Source organism: Anas platyrhynchos, chromosome 25 (genome assembly GCF_047663525.1).
Source record: "Anas platyrhynchos isolate ZD024472 breed Pekin duck chromosome 25, IASCAAS_PekinDuck_T2T, whole genome shotgun sequence".
Lineage (NCBI taxonomy): Eukaryota > Metazoa > Chordata > Aves > Anseriformes > Anatidae > Anas > Anas platyrhynchos.
The window spans coordinates 7849649-7869068 of record NC_092611.1 but is presented as its reverse complement, the minus strand read 5'-3'; the positions used below and the strand labels follow the sequence as shown (position 1 = coordinate 7869068).

At 40.8% G+C, this 19420-nt stretch overlaps 1 protein-coding gene across 1 annotated transcript; it reads right to left on the bottom strand.

Annotated features, from left to right (window-relative positions):
- Positions 1–19004, bottom strand: ATP12A (ATPase H+/K+ transporting non-gastric alpha2 subunit). Its single transcript, XM_005026624.6, has 23 exons — positions 18740–19004; positions 16649–16789; positions 14964–15023; positions 14292–14495; positions 13600–13713; positions 13287–13421; positions 12913–13030; positions 12193–12461; positions 11489–11687; positions 10878–10987; positions 10379–10513; positions 9928–10120; positions 9275–9450; positions 8076–8212; positions 7199–7349; positions 5341–5509; positions 4485–4639; positions 3761–3884; positions 3287–3432; positions 2522–2655; positions 1472–1573; positions 722–813; positions 1–523 (listed from the first exon to the last, which is right to left on the bottom strand). Exons 1-23 carry the CDS (start codon positions 18746–18748, stop codon positions 495–497), a joined length of 3102 nt encoding a protein of 1033 aa, XP_005026681.3. The 5' UTR covers positions 18749–19004; the 3' UTR covers positions 1–494.
- Between the last annotated feature and the right edge of the window lie 416 nt (positions 19005–19420).

Here is a 19420-nt window from a genome sequence, read left to right as displayed (position 1 = left end):
AGTTTTCTGGAAAATACTTTTATTATCAAATTCTTCCTATACAGTATTTGTTACCCTTGCTAAGGTAATACAGATCTAGGTATGCAGTTGCTTCGAATTCAGAAAAAAAAAAAAAGAAAATCAGCAAACAACACCTCTAGTGCAAGTTAATGCCTTACATTGTTAGGATTTTCTGGTGTTTTTTTCTTTATGTGTGTTTTCCTCTCTGAGTGCTCTCAAAGTTCATCTTTGGATGAGGGAAAGTTGTGCTTGTTATAAAAATAGATAGCATTTCAATTTCAGGCAAGCATCATCTTTACAGTACAGTGGGAGGTAATTTGTCAGACTGAAGTCCTTATTTCTTCGTGAAACACGTGAAATTTCTTCACCCATTCATGGGCCAAACCCAGTGCTTGCTTGATATTGCACAGACAGGACATTTAAGCAGCACGTGCTGTGTGAGGTGGAGAAGCAGCTCTCCATAAGGATGAAGAAGTCCAGTGACAAGGATTGTTTCAATAATACATGTTCTTGTCCCACCAGCCTGCATTAGGAAAAAGAGAGGGTAAAAAAATAAATCCAGTTACTTTTCTCTCAAAGATTTTCTCAAAGAGGAAGAGTAATCTTTGGGAACAAATGGTCCAGTTTTTGCTGCACCTGTCCGAGGCAGCTAACATGGGTGAATAAGTGGAAGGGAAGGAAGGGATAACTTAAAGTCCTAAATGTAGAGAATTCTACTTACTTCCTGGGTATCTCCTGATAAGCAGCTTGCGGACTTCATCATAGACCCATATCAAGATGGCAAACGGTACAGCCACAAACCAGTACTGAAACCTGGGAGTGGGAGAAGAGGTTCACATTCAGAAGCATCTAACTACTCAGCTGAATTTCTGGTTCTGTGACTATGCTATTTGAAGTCACTAAAAGAGAATCTGGATTTAATGGCCTTTTTTTTTCCTCAAAGTGAAGCACTTAAATGGTTAGAAATAAGATTAGGTCCATGAAAGACTCCTAAGCCTAAGTAGTTAACTGAATTAATTTATTCCAGATGCTGTTCAGAAGGGATTGTTGCCCAGTGGCATTACAGCCTCTGAAGAGGGCAGAAAAATTGAACATTTCTGACAGTGATATATTTAAAATAAATGTTGCTTGTGTAAAATTAACTAAAATGTTATCTAATCTCACCAAAAGATTGGGGATCCTGGAAAAAATCTTAAAGTGTTTGTTATACAGAAGTATATTTCTGTATCCTCTATGGTAAATCCAGTAGAAAAAGCAGTGTGTTTCTTTTTTTGTAGGAACTATGAAAATAACATCCTTTTTCATCAAGAAATTGTCCACCCTGTTCTTCATAATGAATATTCTTAAATATTTTTCCTGGAATTGTAATGCATGAGCAACCTGTTCCCATTTATCTGTTGTTAGCAGAATGGTAAGTCCGTGTCTGTTTATATACGAAGGACAAGAGATGTATGTTGCCATCAAAACTCACCTCAGAGGAGTGAAGTTCAGGGCTGTAACGTGTCCAAGCCCATAGGAGAGAATCAGAGCAATTCCTATCTGGGAGAATATACCCACCCAGATGACTTTGTTCCTACAAGAAAACCAAAGAGGAAGGGTTACACGTGTCTGTCTGTGCATGAAAAATGAATTCCTCGGCATAATCAAGGCTGGACCACTTTCAGTATCATTGGAGCATGACCTGCCTCAGATGATGACCAATGTAGACACAGTAGCACAAGACAGCTGGTAGATTGTAGCACTGCTGTAGGTCTCATATTCCTGTGTCTTCCTTGCTGCTGTTCTTGACCTACCCAGGTTAGAGCTAGCTTTAGGTAGGCCTGCAGCGTGCATTAGTCATGTCTTTTTCTCACATTGTCAATGTGCTCATTGTGACTCAAATGTAAATGTAAGAAGGAAAAATACATAGGTGTAGGCTTTCTATCTGCAGATAAAGAAAGGAAAATTTACTTTCCTATCAGAAATACTCTGACTAAATGCCAACTTTACATGTGGCCTCCATCCCAGTAAATATTTTTAATTCCCTAGCTTTCGTGAGATTGAAAGGTGCAGAACCTTTTGCAAAGGGTAGCCAGTGCTATCTTGGGGAGTTTGACCAGCTGGTATCTCCTTATCTGACAGGCTAAAGTTAGCTTGGAGCAGTCTGAATGTTCTATCTACTGATAACTATATAAAACTTAAGAAAACAGTCTGCAGAGGAAACTCCCTTTTTCTTTGTAGTAACTGTTTTAATGAATGGAGAGTTGCTTTTTAAGCTAAGTGTGTTCGGATTAAACAGTATGAAGTGTTTCTTTAAAGAAACCCTCTGTCATGACAGAGAAAAGGGGGTCGGGGAAGCGTAATATGTTTGTCTGAGATTTGCAATTGCTAGAATCCAAGTTTAGTCTTTGTTCACCAACTGAATGTGAGCCCCCTAGATCATTGAGCTAATGTTTCTTTTTTTTTTTTTTTTTTTTTCCTCAAATCAGTGGTAGACTAACTTATCCTTCCTTATGTCAGATAAAGAACCTGCAAAACTTACCTGAAAAGACCCTGCTGGAAAATGGAATTTCTTCGTGTTTTCCTGATGATCAAATCTGCAACTTGCTGAACTGTGATGCTGACAAAGAAGGCAGTGTAGCCAGTCCACTGCAGGTACATCCTCTGGTATTTAGTCTGCAAAGCAAAGGAAAAAAACAGTTGTGTTACATCAGACACTCATATCTCATGCAAGTGACTGCAAACCTTGATAGTAAGATTTCAGTTACAAAGGTGTAAATGCAGAGTTATCGCAGATTTAGATAGGCAATGATCAGATTTTGGCCTGTTTTTCTAGTCCGCTAGTTACAGTGGATGAGTCATGTGGCTGGAGCACTGGTGTGGTACGAGGAGGAATTTATATTGATTTATTAATGGCTTTCGTATCTTGTGATTTAAGCAGAAGGGAGTGAGGGGGAGTGAAGCGTTGAAAGGAGGAGGGAGAGTCTAGAGACTGCTTTGAATAGTGCTCTTCAGAAGCAGGGCTGAGAGATTATGATGGATCTAAATGTGAAGTCCAGAGAAGACGGTGCATCTCCAGAGGCTTGAAGTCAGAAGAAGGGAAACTGTAGAAGAATAAATGAGTGAGTCTGAATGAGCTAGGTGGCCTGAAGCTCTAAAGGATATATCCTGAGGAACCATTAGATGAAAACTATGTTTACATTTAAATCTCTCTCTTTCTCTTAACTTCTATTTTGAAGGATAGAATAGAATTTTAAAGAAACTGTTGGGTAAGAGACAGTGCAAGCATGTTTCAGTGCATCTTTACCCATTGCTGGCCATACGAGTCCTCAAAGTCATTAATAGCGTTGCTTTCCCAGTCGACTCGCACACCAAGCAGTGTGGAAGGGAGGAAACCTTGTTCGGCATAGACTGTGAAGTAGGTTACAAAGGCTCCCACTGACTGTATGATACCTGCAAATCAAGGAGGGAGAGATGAGAAGATGCGAAATCTAGGGGCACTGGGGAATGCACTGGGGATCGGTGTTGAGATGCCTGCTAAGACATGAAACTTGCTAAGAAAGTTAGTTTTAGAGCTCTAGGTGCTCTAACGTTCTTGACCTGTATAGATAAAACCTGTTGTGTTGTCAGATATGAGCAACAGAAGGGAGTTAATAAGTTTGCCTAGAAAGGCGGAGGAAAGACTTTAATTTCAGATCTCCCTTTTCTAAGGAGTTAATGAACTCGTCTCTGTCTTGTTCTGTTGATGCAAGATAGTGTTGCAGAGATCAGGCCAACCTACCTATCTGCAGGTAGGAGTATACAGCGAGCTGCTCGTTCACCAGCCTGTCTTTCTTTTTGTTTCGAGGTCTCCTGTTCATAATATCGCTTTCAGCTTTTTCGTAGGCCAGTGCAACAGAGGGGATCTACAACAGAAATAAACCATCAGAGTCTTGGTAGCAACATTTGTCTACTTCTCAGAGGCTCACCAGACAAGTTTCAGTTCTGGAGTGGTTCTGTTACCTCCCTTGGTGTCCTGGTTTAAGCTAGGATAGAGTTAATTTTCCTCCTAAACCAGCTGAAATCAGAACACTTGGCTTTTAAATAGGGTGAGAAGGGTGAGAAGAGGGTGAGAAGATACTGAAAACATTGAAGTGTCCCTTCAGATCCCTTGGACCGGGCTCTGATCAAGTGCCTAGTATTCATCCCCTGTACTAAATGAAGTAACCCGTATGATCTCTTGATTGAGAAATGCTGATACTTTGCCCACTGCTGGATTTTGCCTGTCAGCAGGGATCAGAAGTCTTTTCTTTCCATTCCCCCTCTGCATTTTTTTCCCCAGCTCGTCTTTCCCTATACCCAGATGTTTTTAATTTAGCCCTCTACCCTTTCACTAGTTTGTTATTCAGTTGTAGGGTAAGGCAACTAAATCTTCTAATGTCCATTTGCTCTCAGCTTCTCTCACTTGTCATGATATTTCAGCAAAAAATAACTTAAAAGACACCAGCATTGAGGCAGCAACTTACAATGTCCGTTCCCAGGTCAATGAATAGGATGGTGATGGTGCCAATGGGCATGGGAATGCTGGCAATAATGTAGATGAGAAAGGGACAGAGCTCAGCAATATTCTTAGTCAGGGTGTAGGCAATTGTTTTCTTTAGGTTGTCAAAGATCAGGCGGCCTGGAGGAAAAGGAAACACTTCTATAAAAGCTTATTGTCAACAGTGTTTACAATAAGAAACCTTATTTTTTTTAATTAATTGAAGTGAAAATAATCGTGGCTTATCTGTGCTATCCTCATATGTTTCCCCATTTTTTGTTAGTTATTTTTTCAAACCTTCCTTCCCTTCAACTCTTCTGAAAATTCAAATGAAAATAAAAAATCACTTTCAATGAGAAAGGTGGAGGAAAAATCCCATTCACAACACAGTGCAGTTTTAATGGAAACCACAAGCTCTTTGTGGCTAGAGAAATGGAGTGTGTGTTAGTGTCATGGATTGAGCATGATGAGGATGAGGTGCAGGCAAGTAACAGAGAGAAAACAGAAAGAAAACAACTTATATCTTTGTGATGTTTAGAACTGCATGGGAACAAGATGGGAAGGGCTTTGTTTGGAGTTTGAACAAGCAGAGATAGCAGACCAATGCTCTACTTAACAAATACGTCTGAGAGAGGAATGCTTCCTCATTGTCAGTGAGGTTGTTGTGTCTCGTGAATGGAAGTAATTCCCATTTTTTCCGAATACCAAAATCACATTTCTCAATTCAGGTAGAAACTAGGGTGTGGGGGTATGCAGGAGAGAAGGAGCAGGAGGACTTGGCCAGTGCTGTGGGGCTGCCAGCAGTTTTCAGCTAAGAAAGTGAATAGCAACGTTATTTTTACCTTCCTCCACTCCTGTGACGATAGAAGCAAAGTTATCATCCAGCAGTACCATATCAGCTGCGTTTTTAGCTGCGTCAGAGCCAGCAATACCCATAGCAATTCCAATATCTGCTTTTTTAAGAGCAGGGGAGTCATTGACTCCGTCTCCAGTCACGGCAACAACTGCTCCCTGGAACACACAAAAGGATGCGGATGTGGGTTTTTTTTTTTGAGGTTATGGTGTTTTCCCGTAAGGATAATCTGCTCTCAGCACACTCCCTGTCTTTAAATGCCTAGAAGAAAGATGCTGATACAAAATTTTGAACTCTCTTCATACATAAAACATAACCAGTGATCAGAAAGACAGTGAGTAGGATTAACGTGGCAGCCTTGGGCTTTTGTGCAATAGATGTCTGTACAGATGTGTGTGCAGATGTCTGTGTCATCGAGACTGCCTCCACAGGCAGCAGAGAGAAGTGGGAAATTCAGGGATGGGATTTACCGTATCCTAAAGACAGCACCTGAATTAGATACATTTAAATGCACTTAATCTTACTATTTATTTTTGTGGATTATAAGGAGGCTTAAATTTTTTGAATCTCTCTATTTTTACATGGTCTACCCCTGTCTGAGCAGACCCAGGCTCATTTCTGGCATCTGTGGGAGATTAAAACAGATTCAATATGATCCGTCCTTGTCTTGCTTTGTGAAATGCTTATGCTTATGCTTGGTATCCTAGCCCAACAACTTGTGGCCATTGCCAGGCTATGCTAGAAGGGCTTATAAGCTCTAAGTGCTAAACATGGCATGTAGGCTCCTTGGCTTGAATCATAGAGGAAGGATAGGGTGTTCCTCTTCAACCTAGCCAAAGCTACTTAGGAGTTTGGGCATCTAAGCAGTACAAAACATGTTTACCCTGTGCCTGTCCATGGCCATTCAAAAAAAGAAAAATTAAAAAGATTGAATGCAGTTTTTCCCCTGCAGGTAAATCAGGCTTAAACCCACAGAGCTGATAATGCTGATTGGAAAGCTTAGTGCTGGCAAAATAGCAGAAACAAAATAACAGCTTGTGCTGTCCCCTTTCCTGTACAGTTCAGGTGTGGTGGTAGTGGAGCTTTCGGTTTGCAGCATCTATTTGGAAAATGTCAGAGGGCAAAATCTCCTGATGACAGTTTGTACCTTTTCCTGAGCACTACTCGTGGTGTTTCTTTCCCTGTGCCTCCCGAGCTGGCTGCACTCCCTGCTCCTTTACGTAATATTGCCTGTGAGTAGGACAAATCCTCTTTAAATCCTGCCTCATATTCATGCTTTTTGTGGGTTGTTTTGCAGTCATTTAAAGTAATATAGATAAGGCTTGGTCATAGATAAATCATGCTGTGACATTTTGTGGGATTCATACCTCACTTCATCTCTGAGCATTCCTGTGGGCGGGAAGTACATAGGTCTAAATGGCTACAAGAGATAAGATGAGGGGATGTGGCAACACTCTGCTTTTATCTGGGTTTAAGGAATTCCTGGGGGAAGGCTCCTTCCCAAACTGCGTACGAATCTTTACCCAGGAGGCTTTCTGAGCATCCCAGCAGCAGCTTCTCTGAATTTCGTGCAAACTAGTCAGCCCCCCTCCCTCAGTACGGCTCCAGCCCATTCAAATGTAGGAAAAGCTCATTTTGTCAATCGGAGTTCAGCATCTGTTACAGGAATTTAAATGGCTTGGAATCTGTCCAGAGAAGACAGTGTCTGTGGCAAGCTGTTAGATAACATTCTTGCATAGTGAACAGAGTATAAACAGAGCTTGGAGTGCTTGGCAAATTGGTTTCCACCCTTTGCCCTGCTACCTGGTGCATGCACCATATCGTGTATAACCTTATACACCTCTTACCTGTCTTTGGCAGCCTTCCACTATGATCAGCTTCTGCTGGGGCGATGTCCGAGCAAAGACTATCTCTGAGTGGTTACACAAAATGTCATCCAGCTGCTGCAAGCTCATGTCCTTCAGCTCCATCCCATTGACTACCGCTGCCGTGGCTTCCCTGTAATAGCCATGGGAAAGCTGGATAAATTTTCAAACCCAAATGTTTAGGTAAAAATGGCATGTTCGTAGAATGTATGCAGCTTAAGGAAAACAGCAAATGGAGTTAATTTCAGAAGCAGTAGTTGTTAATCAGCAGGTATTGAATGAAAGATGCTGTAGAAATCCAAACAGAATTAGTTACCTAGATACAGAGGGAAGTAATTGAAGCTTCCTCCTGAGTAGACCTAACAAGAGAAAATGCATTTTAAAGAGAACCGAGTGGGAGGGTGGGACAGTGGAAGTGGAGAAGGATCTTTTCTGTAAAAAGCTTTTAGGTTTCTCTTATTCTGTTAATTTTTTTTCATATTTAATGGGTGAAAGAGGAACATAGACTTGCTAATCCTTCGGTCATCCTCCAGCACTGCATGGGATTCTGAATTTTGCTTTTCACACGCGTGTGTTTTGTCAGAGGTGTAGTGACAGCAAAGACCAACACGATCTGCCAAGGTTTAGTCACTAGTTTTTCCCAAGTGCCCCATGCAGATGAGAGCCCCTGCCCTAAGCATACAGTTATTTACGTAGAGATGACTTGTTAGGTGGACAAGGTGGCTGGGAATGTTACCAAGAACCAGAAAAGCAGAAAGCAGCTGTGATGCAGAAGTTGGCTAAAAGCATTGTAGAGGGAGAAGGCGTAGCTTGCAGAAAATGAAGCCATGGGTACCTCCTGTATTCTGCCTGCTCTTACCGTCTATTGACTTGCTCCACAGGAATATTGAGGCGCTTAGCAATATCTTCCACGGTCTCGCTGGTGGCTGAAATGATGCCTACACTCTTGGCAATGGCCTTAGCAGTGATTGGGTGATCGCCAGTGACCATGATAACCTTAGGAAGGGACAAGCACTTAGGGTAAGTGACAAATGTATATGTGATGGATGTAAAGAGATAAGTTGAAATATCTATTGTTCTATACCAGGAAGCAGTTTGGAATCTGAACTTGGAAGGCTGTGCTATGTACGTAACAAAGACAGATTATGACTATTAATTAGCTCTGTATTGATTTCTGTTCTCCAGTTCTTGCTATTGGTGCTATTTTATCAGGGCTGCAAAAGAAAAACTTGTCATGAGCAGCAAGATTGGAACGATACACAATAAAGAAGCTTTTATATGAGAATTTATGACTTGTATGCTTAAAAGTAAGAGTTCTTGGAGTGTTGCATTGTAAAATGGATCCTCGAGAATGAGGTCTCCTGACAGATAAGGCAAAGATTTTTCTTATTTTTCTTTCTTGAAAAAAAGTTGCCAGTTTCCAGATCTGTCTTAAGACTACAGAAAAATTCCTCAGAATTAGGACTTGGGATTCATCTCATCAAGGATAACGAGAAATTGGTAACTCCAAATACCAATTTTTCCTTTATTTATCTAGGTGGCCTCTCAGTCTCAAGCTGGAAGTTTACTTGTGGTTCTCTAAGGAATGAAATTAGGAGAACTGTTGCGTCAATTTCAACTTGAATGGTTTTGAGATTAGTGATTCATATATGTAAAAGTTCCTAAGAAGTGTAGCCCTGCGTCCCGATGCTTTCTCAAGAATTGCTCCTATTACCTCATGCTGTTTACAAACAAGTAATTCTAGCTGGCATGGCTTCTATACTCTAGAAGAGGATCCAATGAGACACTATCTCGGTTTCTCTAAATTTGTATTTTCAGTTCCTGAGTTCTTCCCACACCTTCTGTGGTCTGATCCCCATTTAAATTTAATCCATTTTCCCCAGGGCCTTCAAGTAGTTTCTCTAAGTTACAATTTCAGAACAATATTAATGAACACTGAAGTTCATGGTAGGTGTTTCTAGAAAGGTATTTTATATCAGTGCAGTGGAAGATCTTAAAAGTTACAATATCATGAGTCTTTCTGTAGCATCACCGTATCCTTCAGTGTAGGATCCCTACCTTGATTCCAGCACTGCGACATTTTGAGACAGCGTCTGGCACTGTGGAACGAGGTGGGTCAATCATAGATAAGAGCCCAACAAAGCACAGGTTGGAGGTGGGGAAGTTCATGGAATCTGTGTCAAATGGGTACGTGTCTGGAAACTCGTTTTCAGGCAGGTACAGATGACAGAAACCTGAAAGGAAACAGTTGATGAAATGTACAGGAAATAGTGGGAGAAAGGAGGGAGTTTGCTGTAACATAGCATCAGACTTTCCTCTTGTCTATAAAACTCACACATTTAACCACGAGCTTTTTATGGAGCACTATGTAACCTGTCATTTTAACCTTCAAATCAAAGGGCATATAGAGTTGGTGTTTCACATGGCAAAGGTATTGATGCTACTAGCTGGGCAGGAGTGTTTTCCTTTGTGGATTGCTTCTGTTGGCTTTTTTTCTGGCTGCACAGTGTGGCAGATCAGCACCAGTATATAGCAGTAAGGGCATCCCTGCCACAGGGAGCTTACAGCACATCATTGAGGATTTAGCACTCTGCTGAGGAGGCTGTGCTTTTCTCCTTCACTTCAAATGTCCAGGCAAACTGGTCTCATACCAGGATTTAAAGCTCCATTCTGCATTACAGTTCTCGTACAGTTTCTCTAGTTGCACTCACCCAGTACTCTCTCTCCCATGCCTCCCAGCTCCATGTACGCTGTTTGGAAAGCTTCTGCTTTTTCACTGTCCAGTGGTTCTTCTTTGCCATTGATCATGATGGTGCTACATCTCTCTAAAATCCTCTCTGGGGCACCTTTCATCACCAGCAGGAAGCGTTTGTCATTGGGATCGTCAGTCTCGTGAATGGAAAGCTGCATGCCACAAACAAAATTTGAAAGAACATTTATGATCCTCATTTGTTTCTGGTTTTGGTCACTTTGCATGGAAATAATGTTTCTCCTGCTTTGCTCCATGAAAATATAATTCTTTCCATCAAATGGAATGAACTGCAGTTATTGTAGGTTAAATTCCCCCATTAAGCCTTGCAGGTCACAAACTGACGCATTACACAGTGATAAAAACAGTGAAAGCTGAAACAGCCTGGCCTAATTTCCCAAACTGAAACACACCTGGAATTTGTTTGTTGAGTTGAAAGGAATTTCAGCCACTTTCTTGTTTCGTGCTCTAATACTCATGACGTCACCCAAAATGACTTCTGCAAATTTCAGCAGAGCTGTTTCAGAGGCATCACCTACCACAACTCTCTGCATGGACAGAAGAATCATAGAATCAGTAAGGTTGAAACAGTTTATAGCACGTACACTTCTGCACTTCTGTCAAGAGAGCTTGCATGCTTCTATAAGATGTTGTGTGCTTAAACAGCAATGAAGCTACATAAAGCAACGGTTGTCCTGAAAAATACACTAAAAATTGTAGTAATTAGTAGCATGGAAATTCTTGATACCTGATTTGTCTTTTTCCTGCCTTAAACTTTTTGCAAGCCTATAGCAAGTAGTAACTCAGAAGACTGAAGCAGTAAAATTTAAGAGATAACTGAAGCTAAACAGAACAACTCGTGTATTGTTCTTTTAAAGGAGGAGGAACAGGTTGACGTGAAGTAGGCTGTACCTTCATTATTGGGAGATTTTCCTGTCCTGGTCTGAATTCTGCCCGGTTGCAGAGAGTTACAATTTTTGATAATGCTGTCCATGATGGAGAACTTTGATCAAAAGGCTGAGCTGAAATGAAAAAAAATAAAGATTGCATCCTTTAGCATATTACATGGTAGAAATAGAAACTTAAGTTTGAAACAACGGGACTGAATTATTTGCAGAAGAGCATCATTTCTTTGATAGGTTCTGTTACAGAAAACCAATTTGACAGAAGCCTTATTTCTGTCTTATTAAGAAGCTACTTATTTCTGGCAATGTTACTTAGATGATGTTTCTCTGTCTGTTTTCTTACTAAATTTACTGTTGGTGAATGGACATGCATTAGAACCTGCTCAAGACTTCCTCTTTGTGAATGGAGTTCAAATAGTAATTCTTTTGTTCACATCTCTACATGGCAAAGAAGGGATTTTCCTATTGCATGCCACGCTTCTGTGTGGCAGGGAGACATATCTGATTTGGCTCTGGAAAGATCCCCATTGACATCAGCTTGGCAGCCAGTAAGTGTGAAACATCACAGGTTTGATCAATGTAGCTGCCCCTTTCCAGATCCCCCATTGCCGTATTTACTTGTTTGGTCTTCACTGGTGTCAGCTGAGTAGATCTGATTATCAAACCAGAGGTGAGCAACAGTCATCCTGTTTTGTGTGAGGGTCCCTGTCTTGTCAGAGCAGATGATGGAAGTAGAGCCAAGTGTTTCCACAGCTTCCAAGTTCTTCACCAAACAGTTCTTCTTCGCCATCCTCTTGGCTGTCAGGGACAGACTCACCTGGCAGAAGTAAAGAAGTTCAGCTTGGTGTTAGTGAGGTACAGTTACAGAACAGTGTAATGAAGTTACATACTTCTGTTTTTTTTATGATTTTTTACTTTCTGAAAGAAAAATTTTTCTTTCAGTGAAAGGAAAAAAAAGATTATTTTTTTTTTAAATCTTCTGGTTGGTTGCAGTGCATTGTTTTCCTTTGTAATAGAATTATTAAGATCAGAGGTTTTGCAGTAACTAGCAGAGTACATGTGCTGTACGAGGAACCTGCTTCCCTGCTGATAGAAATAAGAGTGTTATGTCAGTTAAGAGGCTGTTTTAGCTGGAAGAAACTACAATGCAGGGAGAATTCCTAATCACTACCTAATGAATCCTGAAGCGAGCCTCTTCATTATTGCAGTACTGCTAGTTGGTCGTTGGTGGTGTACTTTAGGGCTAACAGTGCTTAACAGTTCTGTTGCTTCTCAGCCAGAGATTTTAGTGATAATTTTTATGTATTAGTGAACAGACTTACTGTTACTGTGGCTAGCAGTCCCTCTGGCACGTTTGCCACAATGATGCCGATGAGAAAGATGATGGAGTCCAGAATCTTGTATCGCATTGAAACAGAAATAATGAAGAAGAGGACACCAATGGAAATGGCCACTCCTGCCACCAGGTAGACAAAGTGCTCTATCTCGATAGCAATCGGTGTTTTCTCATTTCCTACTCCCGATGCGAGCGAGGCAATCCGCCCAATGACAGTGCGATCCCCGGTGTTGATTACAATGCCAGTAGCAGTGCCTGAAAGAAATAAGAGTCTGTTGGCTCCCAGAGAGATTGTCTTCTGTACACAGTGCTGATTGACAAAGTCCCTTCTTGGCCTAATGTGACTAAGACTTTATCCCAGAATAATGTTTTTCCCCTTAGAAATCTTAAAGCTGTCAGTGAAGGGAAAGAAGGACATATTTTCATTAATTAGTCTTTTTTTGATTGTGTTGCGGTAGGAAAGCATCATTATCCTGGGCACTGTACGGTTTCTGAACAGATAGTATGTTAACAAAGATACACAGCCTTTCAGTTCTGATAACAGGGACAACACCTTTAAGTGTACAGAGCCCTTTCACAGAAGCATCCACAAGTTCTTAGAGGATTCTAATTCCTTGAAGCAGAATTGTTCAAAATGAGTTAGCAATATTATGTAGCACCCTGCCCATGTGTCATTTCAGGAGCCCTTTTCTCTGTCACTACACACCTTCCACACAGGTGGTGGAGTAGAACGCAATGTTCTTGGTCTCCAGTGGGTTCTCGTGGGTGAAGTCACAAGAGCGGGACTGTGGTTCTGATTCCCCTGTGAGTGAAGAATTGTCCACCTTTAATGAAATGGAGACATGCCCATATTAAAGTTAGTAACACACAATTAAAGCCCAGAAGGCAAGAGTGCAGCACATTTAATAACGGATGACAGGGCCATAATCTCTCAGTGCCGTTTCTCTGAGATGATTGTCGTTGTCACTGAGAGAATCTGTTACTGTGGGATTGTACTGGGTGCATAGAAATTCTTTATGTTATAAAAGACTCTTGACCATGTTTTTCCTCTCTCCCCATGCTCTACAAAGCATTTTTTACCTTACACCCCTGAGCAGAGATCAGGCGAATGTCCGCTGGGATCCTGTCTCCACCCTTTATTTCCACGATGTCTCCAACCACCAGCTGCTCTGCTGGGAGTTCCTTCTTCTCTGCATCTCTGATGACAAGAGCTTGCTGAAGGGATGGAAGTATAACAAAAATGAGTGTTGCACTGTTCTTTAAATCTCCTACCAAGAGGTAGGTTCAAGTTGTGCTTATTGCTTAATGTCTCGACACAAATGACTTGTGTCATTTTGAGGTGTGCTCTTAGAGGGAGTTTTTATCTCAAATGAAATGCTTTGGTTGCTCTCACCTGTGGAATCATTTTACTGAAGCTGGCCATGATGTTTGTACTTTTTGCTTCCTGATAGTAAGCGAAGATACCAGTGAGGATGACAACCAGTGCGAGGACTACACCAAGGTAGAGCTAATCAATAAAATAAATAACCCGGTTAATTAAAGGTATGCATTCAGCAGCAGTTCCTCTGCAAGAATAACTCATAGTTCTGTATTGTTTCAAGAGACTCTTAAAATGACGTATTGAACCATGCTAAAAGACAAATTAAGAAAAGAGCTTTGCCCTGCTGGTGATCAAGTACGTCTTTTGGGGTATAAAAAGGATTTTTAATTGCAAGTGTCCAGTTTCTCTAAAAAGCCTTCTCTATACTAAACCTGGCATGAACCTGAACAAATTATATTCCTAGCAGAGTGCAACTCATAAGGGAATCGAAGTCAAAGGCTCCAGAGTCCTTTTCAGACTTCAGCGTTGCTCTTATGAGTTCTCGAGTGTTATGATTGTGGGTAAGTGGTTATAAAACCTTTGGACAGGCACTCATAGACAGAAGTGGTATGTCAGGTATTTATCAGAAATGTTCAGTAGTGGAGGGAGAGTCCTGAAAGAATAAAAGGCCTCCTAGTAGTTACTGAGTAACTATGAAGTAGTATTTAAATTACTTAGATTGTCAAAGGGTCACATACTCACTTTGTAGTTATTCAAACACTTACATTGTCAAAGGGTGATTCAGCTCCCTGGGCAAACTGAATGCCAAATGAAATCCAGGAGAAGACAGCTCCTATCCATAAAAGGATGGAAAAGCCTCCCACCATCTGCTTGAGGAACTTAACAATTTCAGGAGTGGCTTTGGGAGGAGTGAGTGAGTTGGGACCATCACGAGCCAAAATCTCTGCTGCTCTTGAACTGGAGAGACCCTGCAAAAGCAAATGACATGTTTAAAATGATGCCACAGAAAACAGATTTTTTATCTGAACTCAGAAATAAAATTGGCATGCTGCTTGTTCATTAAACATTATTAATATTACAGATCAGCTGCAGTAACCTGCATCTTTGATTTCCAAATCATGATTTCAGGGTAGCTATTATTAGTTATCTGCTATGAAGACATGGATATTGCTTTTCTGGAACAGTGAATTTGTGGCTGTGTCCATTAGGAGTTTTCATTCTCTGTCGGTTACCTGTCAAGCACACTAAATGTTTGGAAAGATGAGAAAAAACAGGCATCTGTTTGGGAGTTAGTCCATCATGCTTATGCATGCATGCATGTATCCATGAGTACATCTCTCGATTTGGATGCTTCTCCACTGCCTTTAAGAAGCTTTGGATCAGCCAAAGATTTAGGAAGGCATGTGAATCGGGCAGTTTCTTAGTGATGTACTTACTTTGTTGATGCTTGTGCCGTACTTTTCTTCCAGTTCTGAGGCACTGAGTCTGTGGTCATCCTGGATTCCAAAAGAAAGAGAAAACGATAGTAAGCAGAATGTCAGACTGTTGGAAATTTTATATTGGGACCTAGAGACTGTTCAAACTGCCTGGATCTGGGACCACAGATCCAGTTGCTAGGATTACATCCCACTTTCATGAATAAGCAATATGCAGTTTTTCATAAAAAGCACAAGCCTTCTCTTGTCTATTTCCACCTCTGCTGTTAGCTCGTTTTTAACTGTTTGCAAAGCATTTCTTCTTGTCTTCTCTTGACAGAAGTAAGATGTGTTTCACCACAAATGTTGGTCTTATGTGGAATCAAGAACCTTAACTGATAAATGTGAAAGGTTGGGGGGAGCTGCTAGCAGTGTACACACCATTGGAAGATAGCATTTTCTTTAGATTTTGTGTGTACTTTTGTAAATATCTCCCTCCTCCAGCAAATCTATCGCAAGAACAGAATGGTGTTCTCATGTTAATACCTTACTGTTTGCCACAAATGTGTGTGCTGCTTTCTGTTGAATAGTTCCTCCTTACATGCATGCTACAGGACCATGCATTCAGTACCATGGGTGATGTTGTTGATAGAAGAAAGGGTGTGGTGTTGGAATATGCGTGACAACAATCTTTGCATCTGATTGACAAGGTAAGGTTTGTGAAATGATTTGCCACAGTCTTGCAGAAAGAAAGCAGCAGGGTCTAAACACAGTTTAAAAGGCGTATGGGAGAGGGAAGTCTGAAAGCTCTTCTCCTTTCTCTGCAGTAACAGCTCTGTGGTATCATTGACCTAATTATAACTTGTGCCCAACTGAGATTTAGAAGCCAAGAATTTGTGAGTTCTCACAATTGTTTTCACAGAATGATTCATTGGTACTTGGATGAGTCAATTAACTTGTCTGTGCTTTGGTTTCACTTTAGAAACATGAGAGTAATGTTACATCCCCTGATAGCAAGCATAAGATACACTGAGAATTATTTAGCTGGTACTGAATAGGTCTCGGAAAGATGCTGGATAAATTGATGGCCCATTTTGGGCTCTCTTTACCTTTGAAATATTATCTTAACCCCTAAATAGCCTTTGCTGTTCGTTGCTCTTAAAGCAATTCAGAAAAGAGGTCAGCATAATTACCTTCATTTTTCAGATTGGGAAACTGAAACATACAGAGCGGAAGCAAGGTTTCCAAGATCAGTTGTCAAGTCAGGAGCGACCCAGAAGTTAAATACAGGTTTCTTGAGCTTAGTGTGCTGTCCTTGAAGTACATTGCATTTAATTCAGGGAGGAAAAGCTGTGTTTTTAAAGCTGAGGCATGCTTTTAGATCTGCTAGAAATCTAGAGCAAGATATTTTGCTTCTCTCTTCCCTCTGTTTCTTGGCTGAATGTACAGGTGGCAGTTCAGAGGAAATGCTGATTATAGTAACTCCATCTGGGAGAATACAGAGAATATCTCTGTAGGGAGATACTGTTCTGTACCATTGGTAGCTTAAGTAAGCCAGAATCATTCTTTCATTATAGGTATTAATCCCGCACAACTTTTTCTCTGGCAGACTTCAGGACAGTGAGGAAAGCAGTTCTTCCCTATTATGATTTTCATATAATATGCCATTAAAATGCCAGGTGAAGCTGGAGCTTAGCAACACTCACCAGGTCCAGTTCTTTCTTAAGGTCTTCATTCTTTTTCTTCTTGTTGCCTTTCAGGTCTTTGTACTTCTCTTCATCTCCAATCTCTGTTTTTTCCAGATCTTTTATTCCACTGATCTCAATCGAGTAAACATCAGACTTTTTCTGTAGAAGAAATAAAGTTTTGGCATTGGTGTGAGCACCTGCTGCAACTAGAAGGCAGCAGTAAAAAATACTGCAAACATTTCAGACTGACAAATTCACTTTTTTTGAGACAAGTTACAAACAGCTACTGGTTTTTGTTTGTTTGGTTTTTGTTTTGTTTTTCTGCTGGCAACTTAGAGCACTAGTTCTTGTCCTGAGATTTCTAGAGCAAGTGATAGATCACTCGTGATCTGGTCTTCAGCATATGTAACTGGCAGTGATTCCTTTAGAGAGTGCAACACTTCCAGGAGTACATGGTCTAACACAAAGCATATGAATATTGCTTATGATCTCAGGATTACCACTGAAAACCATTGTCGTGTATTGGCTCTAAAGAGGAGATAAATATAAAAGCAAAAGTTGTTTAAAAGAAAAGTGAAGAGTAAAGGAAAAGGAAGGAAAAAATTTAAATGAGAACTTTTTTTCTTTGGCTGTTCCTGGAGCTTTTTAGATATGTGACTTTAACTTTTCTTTTTTTTGAAATAAAATTAACATTTATATTTACACATTTGCAATGGATTACATAGAAATTGAGGCAAACAACATAATGGTTGCCAGGGAGAACCAAGCCTGTTACTTCTGCCTTCTCTCTTTACTCATACTTGTCAATCTAGTAGCAGGTACACGAGACTTAAATAACTGAGGGCTGCTGCCCTGATGTTCTGCTTTTATTGATAACTTGAGGGGGTGGGGATGTTGCTGCCTCCCAAGTTTAAGTTAACACCGTAGTCTGAAGGGCAAACTTCCTGTGTTGCCAATTTACCAGCTTCTATAATCATAACGTTCCAGATATTAATTATCTTGTAAGCTACATGCCATTCCTTGGAAGAACTATTGGTTGACCCCATTTCAGAGGCTTCCTTAGAGATTAACCATCAGAGCTTTGTGAGAGTCATACTGGATCTTATCTGATGGTGTGCTCTACTAGCGAGATGGATGCACTCGTATGCTGCTGCTGCTGCTACCGGTCTGTCTAACAAGTACATACACATTTTTGTAGGACAGATGTCAATGTTCAGAGCTGTTCTGCAAAGGTAATGTTCCGGTTGAGTTGAAAGGAGGCATCCTACAAACAGACTAAACCACACAGCTCAGGTGATGGAAACAACAAGGAAAAGAAAGGTTTCAGATATCTTGCTATAATTATGAATTCAAAACTGGCACCCTGTCCTCCAATGCCCTTTAGTTAGAACAATGTTGAAATCTTGAAGTTGTATCTTGAGGAAGGAGGGAAGGGAAAAGCTAAGAGCTGGTGGTAGTTTGAGCAGTTACAAGTCTAGAATCCTTCTCCCTAAAGCACTTGGATTTGTTTGATACATATCCCAGGTAAAGAACATCTCTGTTACAAGATGTTCTGATTTTTTATCTTGTGGAAGATTTAGTCTGGATTATCAGTTGGGATTTTTCCTTCACATTTCTCCTCCTCCCTTTAACTATCCAACCCAAAATCTGTTTGGCTTTCCAAATCTCTAGAAAGTAGAGACCAGGACAGATAGAAAACAACTATTTGTTGCAAGAGTGTCACAGGAAGAGAATAAAGAAAATTCATGAAGTCACTAAAATCAGCAGATCACTGTGCATGATATACACGTAACCTTTAACCTGCACATTTTCATAAAATCTCAGATTTTGGCATTTGCAAAAGAGCTATCATTCATAAAGCTGTTGATTACAAAACTAGCCATTCCTAGAAGCATTTCCTATCCAGTCTTTACTTTTTAGGATTAGAAATTCACTCCTCTCTAGAGTGAAAATTTGAGTAGTGACACTGGATGCCCAGCATTGTCTAGTACCAGTTCCATTTTCACTAGCCCACAATTATAACACATACATGTATATTAAAACTTAATTCAGTGCTTATTCTTAAGAAACTTGTGCAGTAGCAGTAGTTCTGGTGAACAGTGTACTCACCTTTACCATCTTGTTGATTTTATTCCCTTGCTGATGGAATGAAACAGCCAAGCCAAAGGGTGTGGATGAAAAGCAAAAGCCCAGCCGAACCACAGAGTATCTCAGAGCACTTCAGGCTACTGCAGTGCGAAAGCTCACAGAGGTTGTAGTTCCCTCTCAGCTGACAAGCAGACGTTAGCTGGAATCCTGCTTGTGCTTTGGCATCCTTCAGGCAGGACGGGTTCGTTGTCCAAAGCCTGTGGAGAAAGAGCACTGTTTGCTAGTGCTTTATAAATCAGCATCTTGTGCTGCCACTCCACCCCTTCCCTTCCAGGTCCAGCCCATCTTCTGTTTCACCTGTGGTAGGTGGAAAAATACCACAGTAATGGGCATGTGGGTTTCAGGTCAGATAGTTTCTAATTATTCCTTTGTAGTGTTTGCTCACGACTAGGGAACAGGTGTATTATTCATCTTGCTAGAAGCAAAGAGTTTCCTTCGGCGACTTTCCAGCACCGGACTCCCCTTTGGATTTCTAGCTGTCACAGCAGCATGTGGTGGGGTAAAGGAAGCCTGAGCACATTTTGTATCTCCTGGCTGTTAACGTGTTGTTCTGTATGTCTGCCTTGGGTCCCTAAAAGTCAGATCCCTGCCACGTTTAGGTAACTAGGGATTTAATGGAGGAGTGCTCCTTCAAGTTTCTTA

What these genes read in the sequence shown, in the direction of transcription:
- ATP12A (XM_005026624.6), bottom strand. An exon ending in TCTCTGCTCAGGGGTGTAAG is followed by an intron (nt 13,031 to 13,286) that starts GTAAAAAATGCT and finishes ATTTCATTAAAG; the next exon opens with GTGGACAATTCTTCACTCAC. An exon ending in CGTCACAGGAGTGGAGGAAG is followed by an intron (nt 4,640 to 5,340) that starts GTAAAAATAACG and finishes CTTTTCCTCCAG; the next exon opens with GCCGCCTGATCTTTGACAAC.